The sequence below is a fragment of the Camarhynchus parvulus genome, chromosome 1 (assembly GCF_901933205.1).
Source record: "Camarhynchus parvulus chromosome 1, STF_HiC, whole genome shotgun sequence".
In the NCBI taxonomy this organism is placed as follows: Eukaryota; Metazoa; Chordata; class Aves; order Passeriformes; family Thraupidae; genus Camarhynchus; species Camarhynchus parvulus.
Genome location: NC_044571.1, coordinates 114,099,567 through 114,113,094, shown reverse-complemented (window position 1 = coordinate 114,113,094; position 13,528 = coordinate 114,099,567). Strand labels below are relative to the sequence as shown.

At 48.2% G+C, this 13,528-nt stretch overlaps 1 protein-coding gene across 4 annotated transcripts in view; it reads left to right on the top strand.

Annotated features, from left to right (window-relative positions):
- Positions 1-5,985: 5,985 nt before the first annotated feature.
- The window catches only part of FCHSD2 (FCH and double SH3 domains 2), a 120,759-nt gene continuing 113,216 nt past the window's right edge, over positions 5,986-13,528 (top strand). For 2 of the 4 annotated variants that reach the window (XM_030945194.1, XM_030945106.1), the window contains exons 1-2: positions 5,986-6,336; positions 8,568-8,665. In XM_030945194.1, the coding sequence (XP_030801054.1) occupies positions 6,316-6,336; positions 8,568-8,665 (119 nt within the window). In that variant the 5' untranslated portion in view covers positions 5,986-6,315. Of the gene's footprint in view, positions 6,337-6,891; positions 7,205-8,567; positions 8,666-13,528 lie in introns of those variants that run through there. The other 2 variants (XM_030944932.1, XM_030945019.1) reach the window with 2 other exon arrangements.

Sequence of the window (13,528 nt, the reverse complement as noted above, 5' to 3'; positions counted from 1 at the left end):
AAAATTTCTAAGGTTGGGCAGGACTTGCAAGACCACAAGTCCAGCCATTACCCAGCACCTCCATTTTCACCTTTAAACCACATCCCCAAGTGCCACATCTACACATTTGTGAACACTGCCAGCCACCCAGGGGCAGCCACAGCTTCTCTGGGCACCCTGTGCCAGGGCCTGCCCACCCTCACAGGGAACAATTCCTTCCCCATGTCCCATCCCTGTCCTCTGGCAGTGGGAAGCCATTCCTCATGTCCCATCTCTACAAGTCTTGTCCAAAGTCCCTCTGGAGCACCCTTGGAGCCCCTTTAGGCACTGGAAGGGGCTCTAAAGTCTCCCTGGAGCCTTCTCCTCTCCAGGCTGAAGACTGAGGAGACCTTACAGGAGATCCAGTGGAAGCACCCAGGATACTCAGCCCCCCATCTGCTGCCCTCCACACGACTCCATCCACGTGCAGATAAAAATACCCCAGTGGGAGCAGGCAGGGATGGCCCTGGCTGGGGACAGATAATGCTGGGATCACAGCAATGTGCCCTGGCCAGTTTTGGGTTACACATTAACAAGAGAAGGGGGAGAGAAATGGCGAAGGTGACGCACAACCAGGCAGGGAATTTAGAGCAGGACTGCCCACTGGACAGCCTCATCCTGACGTGCTGCTGGCAGCAGCAGCTCTCTGGAACCTGGACACACTGAGACTTTTGGGGTCAGAGCCATCTCCAAAGGGCCAGAGCCAATTTGCAGGAGGATTTGTCAGTCTGGCAAACTTGTACTCCCAAGGAAAGTGTGGGAAATCAAATGGGGACTGTGAGAAAGATGGGGACAAACTCTTAAGCAAGTCCTGTTGTGATATTTTAAACTAAAAGAGAGGAGATTTAGTTTAGATACAAGGTAGAAGTTTTTATAATAAGGGTGGGGAGGTTCTGTCACAGGGTGCTCAGAGAAGCTGCCCCTGGATCTCTGGAACTGTCCAAGGCAGGTTGGATGGGGCTTTATATCAGCAGTTTTATATCATCACATCCACTTCAAAGCACCAAGAAGCACCTGGATAGCCTTGGAAACACACCCACGCTGGGATGGGGCAAAGGGCAGACACTGAGTCCTGCTCCAGATGTGTTCACATCTGGTCACATGCAACCAGAGAAAGAGCAGGAAAGCCGCCAGTTCCTGGAGGAAGACAAACCCCATAAAGCTGCCAAGCGTCCCTGCTCAGAGATATTTACACTTGCAACGTGTTCTCATGGAAATTAATCCCAGGCTCACCCCTGCAGGTATGGTAAACACGAGGAGTGAGGAATGGGGAGAGGCCAGGACAGCAGGGAGAGGGGAACAAAGCTGGCTGGGTGTACCAGCCTTCCCCGAAATGCGGTGGAACAGGCCCAAGCAGGGCCTGGCAGGGCTGCTCGGGCTCCCTGCCAGCCTGGCCAGACCTCCAGCCCCCCGCAGCCATCCTGGCTGCCCAACGAGTCCTCCCAGCCCACTGGGACCTGGAGGAGGCTGGTTCCATCCCCTGGGCTCCCCGACAGCTCCCTCCAGGTTTCCTCAGCCCATTGAATGAAGCAAGCCCCAAGAAGCAAGGAATTCTGTGCATGGGGGGAAATGCATCGTGCCCTGTGAAACTTCTTTTCCCCCATCCGTAGAATTCCTGCATGCTTTATGAATCTTGTCCTCCCCAACCCATGTGTTTTCTTTCCTCTTTTTCTTTATGCTTTAATACTTCTTTATGTTTTTCTTTCCTGGCAAAGGGCAGTGAGCAATGCCAGCCTCTGAGCTGTCACCTGTCCCCTGGCTGTAGGATCGGTGTGATCCGCATCCCCATGGCACCCCCACGTGGGGAAAGCCTGGAGGCTCCGGCCCCAGCCTGACGTTCTCCTGTCCATGGAGGGAAGGAGGGAAGGAAGGCTGGAATCACCTCGTTCAGTGCCACCGTGAGCGTTGAAGGCCCTGAAGAAACATTCAGAACAGAACTGTGGATGTCAGATAACGTCAAACTCATTTTCTGGCTTTGCCTGCTCCTTGGAGTGATTGGAAACATTATGGTTAATTGTTCCAGATAATTTTGTCCTTTCTTTATTTTTTATTTCTTATACTTTTATTCACTTTTCCCTTTTTTTTCCCCATTATTTTATTCTTATCTAGATATGATCTTAGATGAATTTTCCAATGTAAATGAATTTGATTCTATGTGTGTGTGTGTGTCTCTCAATGTTTCTCTCTATGTGTGTGTCTCTCCCAAGCATTATATGCATTAAGCTTTTTCTTACTTATATATCAATTTAAATATAAAATAAATTCTTATACATTCATATATATCCACACAGAACACAAAATAAATATTCCTATACAAGACAGCTGGGGAGGGACTTTGGACAAGGAATTGAGGAGAGGACAAGGGGGAATATCTTCCCACTGATCGAGGAAATTGATGGGATATTGGGAAGGAATTCCTGGCTGTGAGCATGGGGAGGACCTGGCACAGGGTGCCCAGAGAAGTTGTGGATCCCTGGAAGTGTCCAAGGCCAGGCTGGACACCGGGGCTTGGAGCAGCCTGGGCTAGTGGAAGGTGTCCCTGCCATGGCAGGAATGAGATATTTTTCAGATTCCTCCATCTCTAAACCATTCTGGGATTCTATGACATTCCTAAACATCCATATTTGCTACAATTAAATATCACACATTCCATATTAAAAGCTGACTTCCCCGGAGGAAGCTGCTGTGCTGTCAGCCCCCTCCGTGCACGGTCTCTACTGGCGAGCAAACCCTTCTGCCAGGAGCATTCCTGTGAGCCCAGTGGGAAAAATCCACAATATCAGGGAGCAAACCCTTCTGCCAGGAGCACTCCTGTGAGCCCAGCAGGCAAAATCCATGGCTGCAGAAGCCGCTGTGCCAAGGCTCCGGCAGCCGGAGCTGCCTGCTGCGTTAATCACGGGCCCAGTGCGGGTTCCAGCTCGCTGGATTCCGCTCGGAAGCGCGTCCTGGCAGCCAAGAACCCTCCAAGACATCGTGGTTTTGTGCTTGAAAAGGTTTAAACCCCTGCAGGGATTAAATTCAGGTGTGAAGAATGAACAGGCAGCAGCTGCTTGGGAGCCGCCATCCAACGCGTTGCCTTCCCCTGAGGATGGGAATCAAGGGGGCTCTGCTCCCTAAAGTTCCTCTCCAAATTTTGCTTTTATGGCTAAATTCTTCTTTATTTTTTTTTCTTCTGGATGAGGGAATAAGCTGCTGTTTTCAGCTGTGGGTTGTCACCATCAGCTGGAATTTGGCTCTTGGGGTTTCCAGCCTTGATGTCTCATCTCTGTTGGGGTTCCCTGAGAGGTGTGTATTGCTCTGGGGCTGTATTCTGCACCCTCCTTCATACAAAATGAATTAAAGTGAAATGAAATCAAATAGAATGAAATGAAATGAAATAGAATTAAATAGAATGAAATAAAAAAATGAAATTAAATAAAACAAAAATTAAATTAAATTAAATTAAACAAGCTAAAATAGAGGTCAATAAAATATAAAATAATAACTGGTCTAGTGGAAGGTGTTTCTGCCCATGGCAGGGGATGCAACTGAATGATCCATAAGAGTCCCTTTCAACCCAAACCATTCTGGAATTCCATGAGACTCAACTGCCTTCAGGTCCTGCAATCAGAAAGGAGAAATCAAGGGATAAAGGCTCAGCATAAGCTGAACTACAATTTTGCTGTGAAAACAAGTATTTTGATAAAAATATACAACACTTAGACACTTATACTATTGACTTCTTGATAATCTTTATTTCACATCCTTTTTCTCCCCTATTATCAGCACTATTATTAAGATGTGGAAGAGCCATGGGCAGCTACAAGAGGCAGCTCCATCAGGATTTATCATCCCAGATGCAAAACCCTCCAGGATTCACGTCGAACCTGCAGCACTCCAGGAGTCAGGCTTCAGGGAATCTCTGGTCAAACAGATAAACCATAATTATTCATGGAAGAACACAAGCAAATAGTGGGAAAACAACTGCATCATAAGGGAGGATGATACATCTGCCTGTAGGCCTGGTGCCTAAAATGTTTCTCAGTCCTGCATGCAGAAGTCTGGGCACGATTTTTTTAAAAACCTGGGCTAGTGGAAGGTGCCCTTGCCCATGGCAGAGGGGTGGAACTGGATGAGCTTTAAGGTCCCTTTCAGCCCAAACCATTCCATGATTCCATGAAAGGCTACACATGCAGATCCCATCCCCTTGCAGCCCTAACAGAGAGATGAAATATTTTCTCACAGCATCTGCTGCTGCACCAGGTCTCGCTAATAATTTCCAACTTCCCAGGGAGAAAGAGTTAAGACTAATTAGCAGCACTAAATAAACTAGTAGCTGGAGGGGAAAGCAGAATTGAAGTTGCATTTTAGTTTTAAAGGTGGTTAAAGCATCTTTAAAGGCGAGGGGTCACTTTCTGGGAGCTGGAGCAGAGCAGCTCATCAATAATGAAGGAGCCGGCGATGGAGCAGCAGCAACACCGCTGGAGCACTTGGGAAAATGCAATTATGGGAATTGCCTGATGCTCTGCAAACTGCCCTGGTAATTTGCTTAAGGGAAGCAGCCAAATGCACGTTAATATTTCAAAGATTTTGTTGCAGCAGAACTAATAAGCAAAGGCCAGGAATTTATTTCAGTGCTGGGGACGGGGGTTAAAACCCCAAAAGTGCTTCTGATCAGAGGTGTTTAATTCACACCCAGTGAAACATGACAGGGCTGGGAGCATCACTTCTGCCTCCTGGGCTCCCTGCATCTGCAATGCTCAAGAGTTCAGCTTTGTTGTGTTTTCCTTTGGTTAAACCAACCCCGTGCAAAGGCTCATGTCCAGATGCTCTGCTCTCCATGTGCTGCCCTTGGGATGCACCAGGAGATTCTCCATCAAGGGACTCTCCAGCTGCTGTCAGGGGGTGATGCTCCCTCATGGGCTTCAGCTCAAGTCCAGCTCTTGCTGCCCAGATTTGTTAGGGCAGCCTGGAAAGTGCTGGGGGGAAGGGGATGGCTGCTTTTTGCTGGGGAGCATCCCTGAGTGCCACCAGCTGTGTCCCGCACCCCAATTCCAGCGTGTGGATCCTGCACTGGATTGTGCAGGGAGGGCACTGCACTCCTCTGGACACCCCAACAGCATCCCAACCTGTCCCTGTGCACCCCCCTTCACTGCCCCATGCACATCCTGCACCCCCTCTGGGCAAACCCCTTCACCTCTGTGCACCCCATTCTGCAAACCAGAAACCCTTTGTGTATCCCCTTATGTTAAACCCCAAATCCTTCATGTACCCCCCTGTGCAAAGCCCAAATCCTTCACATTCCCCCTTGTGCAAACCCCAAGCCTTCCATGTGCACCCCCTACACAGCCCTGCACACTCATTCTACACCCCATACACACCCCCATTGTGCACACCCATACACCTCCCATAACTCGCCTTACACATCCCATTGTGCACACCCCACACACATCCCATTGTGCACACCCTTGCACACCCCATAATCCCCCTTACACATCCCATTGTGCAGACCCGTGCACACCCCACACACATGCCATTGTGCAGACCCGTGCACACCCCATACACATCCCATTGTGCACACCCCATAACCCCCTTACACATCCCATTGTGCACACTCATGCACACCCCATAGACATCCCATTGTGCACACCCTCGCACACCCTAAAGCCCCCCATTGTGCCCCCATTGTGCCCCCATTGTGTCCCCATTGTGCCCCCATTGTGTCCCCATTGCGTCCCCATTGTGTCCCCATTGCGCCCCCTCCCCTCCCGCCGCCCCCTGGCGCCCCCCCGCGGCCGCCGCGCGCCCCCGCACCCCACGCGCGCGCCGGGGGCGTTCCCGCCCCGCCCCTGCCCATGGCGGCCGCCGGGGGCGGCGCAGGCCCCGGGCCGGCCGCTGAGGGGCGCGCGCGGCCGCCGAGCGCCTCTCGCTGCGTCGGGATTTTTTTTCTGTTTTTTTTTTTTTTTTTCTTGTTCCTTCCTCCTTTTATTTTTTTTTCTTTCTCCCCCTCCCCACCACGTCTTTTCCCGAAGTCTCTCCCTCCGCCGCCTCGTTTCCCTCGCCGCTCCCCAGCGCCGGGACGCCGCTCCGCGGCCCGTGAGGAAGAGGCGGCCTCCCCCCGCCATCCCTCCCCGCCTCCCTCCCTCCCTTCCTTCCCCGCTCCTCCCGCCGACCGGGACTCGCCCCGAACCGGGAGGGAGACGGTCGCTGCCCGCTCCTCCTCCTCCTGCCGCTCCTCCTCCTGCAGCGGGGGCCGCATCCTGCTGCCGGGGGGAGGGAATTGATGTGGATACCCAGCGCAGCACCACCACCACCACCATGCAGCCGCCGCCGAGGAAGGTGCGACCCCCGCCCGGCGCAGGGGGGCCGTGCGCGGAGGGGCCGGGGGGCGGCTGAAGGCAGTTCTGGGGGGCTGGGTTTGGGCTCCGGGGGGATGCGGGGCTCCGAGGCCGCGGGAGGGGGGCGCAGGGTGGGCTGTGCGCTGGGGGAGGCTGCGGGGAGGTTCGGAGAGGGAGCGCGAGTGTTGGGAAGGGAGTGGGGGATGCAGCGGGGAGCTGGGGGCCGGGGGGCTTTGGCCGGGGTGGCCCTGCAAGGTGGGTCCTGGGGAGATGCCGGGGGGCACTGGGCACAGAGGGGCGGTGGGGTGCGATGGGATGGGAGGTAGGACAGGGCAGGGATGGGGACGCGCTGGCGAGGATGGAGGTGCAGGGGGGCTGCGCTCCGTCAGGGACTCCCCTCTCCAGCGGGGGCTCTCCAAAGGCACACGGAGGGCTGGGAAGGGGGGCAGCGGCTGCGGGGGGCTCGGCTGCACGGAGACGTAGAGGTCGTGCTGCTTGTGGGGTGCTGCCACGGGAATTTCGGGGGCTCTCGCGGCGCGTCGGTGCCAGCCGCGAGGGGTTGGTTGTCTTGGGGAAGAAGGTCACGTCTGGAGTTGATCCAGGGACGCAGCCTGTCCCGGCGTGTGCCAGGAGCACACAGGAGCGCACACAGGAGCAGGGGCAGCCGGAATTGTGCGGCGTTTTCCCACTCGTTCCCACGTGCGATGGGAACGAGCTGCAGATGCGCCGGGGAGGCTCTTCGGGTGACCCTGCGGTCCGTGGGCATGTGGGGCGCTGCCCACCGGGGGGACTGGGGTGGCAGCGGAGGCAAGCGGGAATGGAAATTTGGGATAAACGCTGTGCCCCGTGTGGCTTGTCTGGCTAGGCAGGTTGGTATCTGCGAGAGCTGAGCTGCCTTCAGCTGCTCCGTGGTGGTTTCTGGGCTCGTTTTGGGGGCTGTGCGGAATGCTCGGGCTGTGTGCAGAGGATGGAGAGGCTGCTCCTGTGCGGGCAGGAGTTCCGTGGGGCTGAGTGAGACCCGTGCCTGCTCCATGTCCCGCTTTGGGCTGCTCTGGCTGTGATGGAGATTTTCGATGTGGGATTCTCCGTGGGGAGAGGAGGTTGCCCAGCTCTGCACCTGGCAAAGCCCTGCCACAGTGCCAAGGAGAGGAGGGAACGTGAGCAGGATTCCCTTGTCATGCCCAGAGCTCCCCAGCAGCCCTGGCAGGCAGCTGCAGTGAAGGTCTCTCATTCCTGCCTCCCAGCCTCTTATTTTAGGGGCTGACTCTGGTTTTGTCAAACAAAACCAATTTAATTGCAATTATTTCAGTTTTAATTTACTCCTTTTCTTTGCCTGTCCTATTTCATTTGAGCTTATTTCCATTACCTGGGTTGTGTCGTGTGGGTTTATTTATTTTGAGTTGATCTTTTTTTTTTTAGATACAGATAAAACCAAAAATGCTGATAGTTCACGTTAAAAATAGGCACTTTTTCTGCTTGAATTCAGGGGCAAACGTGATTTATTTTTCTGGTGTCATGTGAAAAACTTGTCTTTATGTGATGTTGTGATTAAAGGGTGCTTGTTGCTGGGGCATGGTTTTCAGAGTTAAAATAGAGAAGCTGATAAGATCTAGGATTTTTTTTTTTGGCCTGGCTAGTGAAGAAGAGGGAGATGGGTGCCCTCTTCCTCTGTGAATTTCTCTTCCCTCTGCAGTAACAGTTTGGCATTTCTGTCCTCATGAATGCATAATGTGTTCAGAGATATTGGTGATCATTTTCTAGGCCGATATGTGGATTCCCTGTGATCACTAGAGGGCTTAAATACCAAGACCTCTTTTTAAATAAAAGACAAGAACAAAACAATTCCAAGGTTCCCTTCCAAAACCAAACTGTTCCCAATACCTGGGCCATTGGTGCTCCTTGCCAGTTACCAAGCAGGTTCCCAAAGTATTGGAATTTTAGCTGTGCAGGATCACAAGGCTCAAAGGAAAACTACAACAGTACTAAAAATGTAAAGCTGACCTTCTGAAGCCTTTCCCAGGTTGTTTGTTTGCTTTCTTGTTGAAATGTGACTTAAACTACAGAAAATATAAGTGGTCCTTGGGTTGGTTGGTTTGTTTCCCTGATGAAATGTGACTTAAACGACAGGAAATATAAGTGGTCCTTGGGCTTGTTTGTTTGTTTTCTTGTTGAAATGTGACTTAAACTGCGGAAAATATAAGTGGTCCTTGGGTTTGTTTGGGTTTTTTGTAGGTGAAAGTTACACAAGAGCTGAAAAACATTCAGGTTGAGCAGATGACAAAACTTCAGGCCAAGCATCAGGCAGAATGTGACCTACTGGAAGATATCAGGTAAGGCTACAGAAAATGTTACCAAAATTCCTTTAAGGTCCAGTTTTTGGAAGAACATTTGAGTTACAAAATTCAGGAACTGACGATGGAATTTCCTCTTTGGATTTCCTGCTTTTAGGCTGTTAAAGTTTTGACACAGCTGGAAATTATAACTGGAGCTAACACAATGCAAACCCTTTTTTTCTTCTCTTCAATGTGGGAAATGTTAAAAGAAACTCACAAACAACATCCAGAAAGCATTGGTCTTTTCAGCAATATTTATTTACATAATATACTGAGACTTTGATTTGCCAGTTGTAAAAGGCTGCTAAAATTACTAAAATATTTTAAAGCCACTGATGATTTATGTTTCTCTAGAGATAGCTTTGAAAAGCACTTTCAAGCAGATTGCATTTTTTTACCAGAAAGTTACAAGAAGATATCTGCATTTATAATTTAAAACTCTGCATGGGTTCAAAACAATAGAGAAAATCCACACAACATCAGTTGTGGGGGTTTCATTATTCCTTTTACTTAATGTGATTTGCTTCTCCTGAAATTAAAGGTTTGCTTTTAACAAAATATGCTGGGAGTGGGTACCTGGCATTATATGGAGGATTAATCATTCCATTTCCTGTAAAGTATTCAGCAGAAGTCCATTGCTGCCCTGCTCTTTTTGGCAGTGGATAGTCCACATGTTAATTATTTAAATGAGATTTCCTTGTTGATGTTTATATATTAAATGCAAGTGTTTGGCTTTGACAGATGAAGTTCTGTTTATCAGTGTCCTCCATAACGCAGAATGTCAAGGCTGGAGCCTTTTCTCCCCCTTGTATTTTTGGGTGTTGAAACACTTTTTTTTTTTTTTTTTCCTATGGGAAAGATCACAGCGTTCATTTCCTCAGATTAAGATTATTCTGGGGAGTGTGTAACACGCAAATGCTGAGTAATAAGTAACAGGCTGATCCAAGGAATTTCCCCCCCTTAGATGGAAACTTATTTTTAGAGCATCTAGGCTGGGTACTGCGGCCATAGCCCAGGTTTTGTTAGCACTTGCTGTTTTTCAGGAGCTTATGAGCACTTCAGCCTGTGTTCTGCTGAAAGATGTCATAAGCCTGTGGATACAAACCCAGGAAAATGTGAAAATGCCAGCTTAAAATATCTTCCTTTAATGTAATTTAATTTCTGCAGTTAATTAAATTTCTGAATTTTAATGTTGGGGATTAAGAAGCTGGGTTAATATGTTTAATTCACTCCTGTGGTCACTGAGTGTGTTCAGCACTCTGGTTGCAGAATTGCTGTGTGGATTTACAGATTAAACATTCTTTCAGAGTGGGATGATGAGATGGGGTATGACAGCTCAGTGCTGTCAGTGATTTGTTCAAATATCAGATAAGAGAATCAGAACCAGGGAATTTGGGGTTAAAAGCATTTGCTGAACAAGCCCTGATCTTGGTGTGTGATGCAGAGGCCTTTGGATTGGGAAGGGGGGGAAGCTTTGGGGGCTCCATGGTGTTGGTCAGGGTGTGATGTTCCTGGGGGAATGTGGGTGTCAGCCTCACCCCAATATCCCATCATTTATGGCTGGATTCAGGATATGCAGCCACCGTGGTTCTGGAGCGTTCCAGAAAGCTGGAACCACACACAGGATCTTTCTGTCTCTGGAAGGAAGGTTTGTTTTCACAGAAAGCCCCTGCTGTTATCCCAAAGTGTGGAATTTGAGCACAGTGCCATTTGTTTATCAAGGCTCAGAAGAGTTTGGGTCCTTTGGTAGTGTTTTTGAAGCTTTTGGGCACCGCAGGAGCGCAAATTTGTGCTCAGAATTCCAGAAACTGAAGTGCTGCAATGGCAACAGGAAACACTGAATCAGGGCTTGCAATCCAGTGATTAACAATGCATGTTTGGAAAAGTTACTTTATTGGGAATAATTGCTTGGTTTGTTGGCACATAAATGCAAGCATTCAAATCGCATTTTTTCTATTGCTTCGGTTGGGTTTTATGTGCAACTAAAGAGAAGTGATAGGAGGAAAAGATCAGAAAGTTCTCCAGCAGAATACATCTATTGTCTGGTGTATTAGCAGATGATTTTTGGCAGCCTACCAGCCCATAAAGCATGCTTGCAGTACCAGCAGCTTTGATATCTTTATGCAAAACTGGGGAATCTTGGTCAGGGTTGAGGTATATGTGTTTAACTACCCTTTTTTTTTTTTTTTTGATAGCTTTTGACACTATGTAAAATTCTAGTATTTATTTTAAAAAATACCAAGTGTCCATTTCAGTCTTAACAAACTGTGTTGTTCCTCTGTGGAAGCTCAGTAGCACTAAAGCTGAAGTTTCTTTGACAAGGCTCTAATAAACAATGTATTTGAAATGTGTTAGCAAATAGATTTAAAAATACATTTCTGTGTTTATAATCTCTATTTGGCTCTTCTATTACGTTTCTTCATGCTCAGTGAGTGGGGAATTTGGGGAACAAGTGATTCAGGATGCTTTTAGGGTCTTTTGGCTTACTTTTAGGCATGACATCTGTCTATCTTCTGTAGCTCACTAAAGCTATCTCATGCCTTCATGTGGGAGATCTGTGTTGGCATTACCATAAAAAAGGTTGTCTTTCTGCCACTGGGATGGAGAAAAAGGTTTTTTTCCTTGACAGGTAAATGTAGGCTTTGTTGCTGTGATCTGGAAACCCTTCAACATTTATGGCAAGGAGTCCTTCACTCCATCCACACTGGCTGCTTTTAGGCACTGAGTTAATTTTTTTTTGCTGGGCTGTGAATGGCTGAATTTATTAGAGGTATTAGCAATATTCATGTATTTTATTTTGATTTTAAGATTGCCTTATTTGACTGATGGTAGTAAGTAAGTCACAGCCAGGGTCTACAGGGACAGAGGGATGCTTTCCTTTTGTGTGTGTACCAGTGCCTGCAGAATTGTAAAGAACTCTGTATGATTCACATTTTAATTCAACTTGGCATTTCTATGAGGTATTTATGTGCTACAGACTTTATAAACTCATTAAGTGATAATTGTCTTACATCAAACATTGGGCCTTGCTTTTTCAAAGGCTTGGGGTCTGCTTTTCCAAAGCACTTGTTATGCCTTTTCAGGTTTTGCTGAGGTATCCTAAGATGTCCTTTCTAAAGCTTCTTCACATTTGTGTTTTGCTAGAGAGAATGAAGCTGGGCTTACATGCCTGTTTTAATTTTAGTCTGGACTAAAGATGTAGGGCCAGGTCTGCTAGTCCAGCTAATTCTGCTGCAGCAAAGGGTGGGTGAATTCTGTGGATCAGGGAGCTCTCCCACCTGAAATCAAACCTTCCCTGGCTTTTCTCCCAGGTTTTTTGATAAATCCAGTCCCTGGTCCAGTGTGGCAGGGGAGGGAGGAGGAATGAGGAGTACCTAAGGGAGGAGAGGGAAAGCAAAGCTGCTCAACAGCAGCCCAGGTTCGCACGGGTTTAAAGTCACTGTGTAAGCCCAGCCTGATGCCCCTGTGGAAGGCACAGCTGCTGCTTTGTGAGTTACAGCTCTGGAAAATTCACCTCATTTAAGTCTTAACTCGTTTTGGCTGTCTGGATGTGCTGATCTACGTTGCCTCATCCTTTTAAGTCATTTGAAATGAGATGTAAAGATTGCCTGATTTCTGGCTGAGAAGGAGTAACAATACAGTCCTTTCATTTGCTGGCTCCTGATTTTAGTTTTTTCAGGGTTTTTTTTTTCTCATTCATTATTTAAAAGGAATTGCCAGAAAGACAGGCTCACCATCTACTTGTGCAACTGACAGAGATGTGAATCTATGTACAAATGCTTCCTTCTGTTTCCTTCCCTCTTCTGTCCTTGTGGTTTCTGCCTCCTGACACGTTCTTTTTGATAAAGCTGCATTTCTCTGTGTTATTCACCTTTCTTCTGCTGCTGCCTTGCTTTTGTGGGGTGTCCTTGTGGGTCCCTTCCAGCTCAGAATATTCTGTGATTCTGTGATTTTCTATCTTTCACCCTCTCCTCCACAGTTCTGCCTCCTGACAATTCCTTCTCCCTTCCAATTTGTCAACTTCTTTTTTTTGGTTTTTTTTTCCTCCCAGGTGCTTCATCTCCTCCCTTTCTTTATCCAGTTCTGACCTTGTGAATTTTAATTAGTTCTCTATTCCTGAGATCTTTCCTGTTTAATGTGCAGCAGGGCCACTGAAGATGTGTTAAGCCAAGTGAGGAGATCTTGTGGCTCTTCCTTCCCAGTGTGAGCCCTTCCCTGTCTTGGATGCTGTTGCTGGGCTGTCCCTCTTGCAGGTTGTGAGGGAAGCAATAATTCCAGGGCAGGATTTGTGTTTCTGTGCCCAGGATGAGGACAGAGAACTCCTTTAACTCCTCAGCCTGTCATAACAAGCCAGAGCGAGCAGCACAGATCTTTAAAAAAAGAATGTAAAAGTATGAATGAATTTACATCTGTAGCCAGCCAGTTCCTGCTCGTTTTAACATGTCATTTTCTGTGCTCAATTATGCTCTGTGGAAGCTTTTGCTGTTGGATACACTTTGTACTCCCTGGTGGAATTTGTGCTCCTGGAATCTGGCTGGCTGCGTTGGCAGGTTCCTGATAAGGTTTATGGCAGCTGGGGCTGAGTCTGGAGTAGAGACCAGCAGCAGTTCCAGTTTTAAATACAGCAAATCTACAAGATCCCTTAAAAGATTCTGTGTTAGGGAAGAGCCTTGTGGAGCTGTGGAAGGAGGAGCAGATGGAGAAAAAAGCTGTCAAATAATATGTATTTACATGTGTGTGTAGCCATATGTATTAGAATTCCGTAAGAGATTCGGAATAATTTTGAGAAATCTCTGCTTTTCCTGCCCCCAGGCATGGTGCTGGTGAGAAGTTTACCTTTCTTCCTGTTCTTTCCAGTCT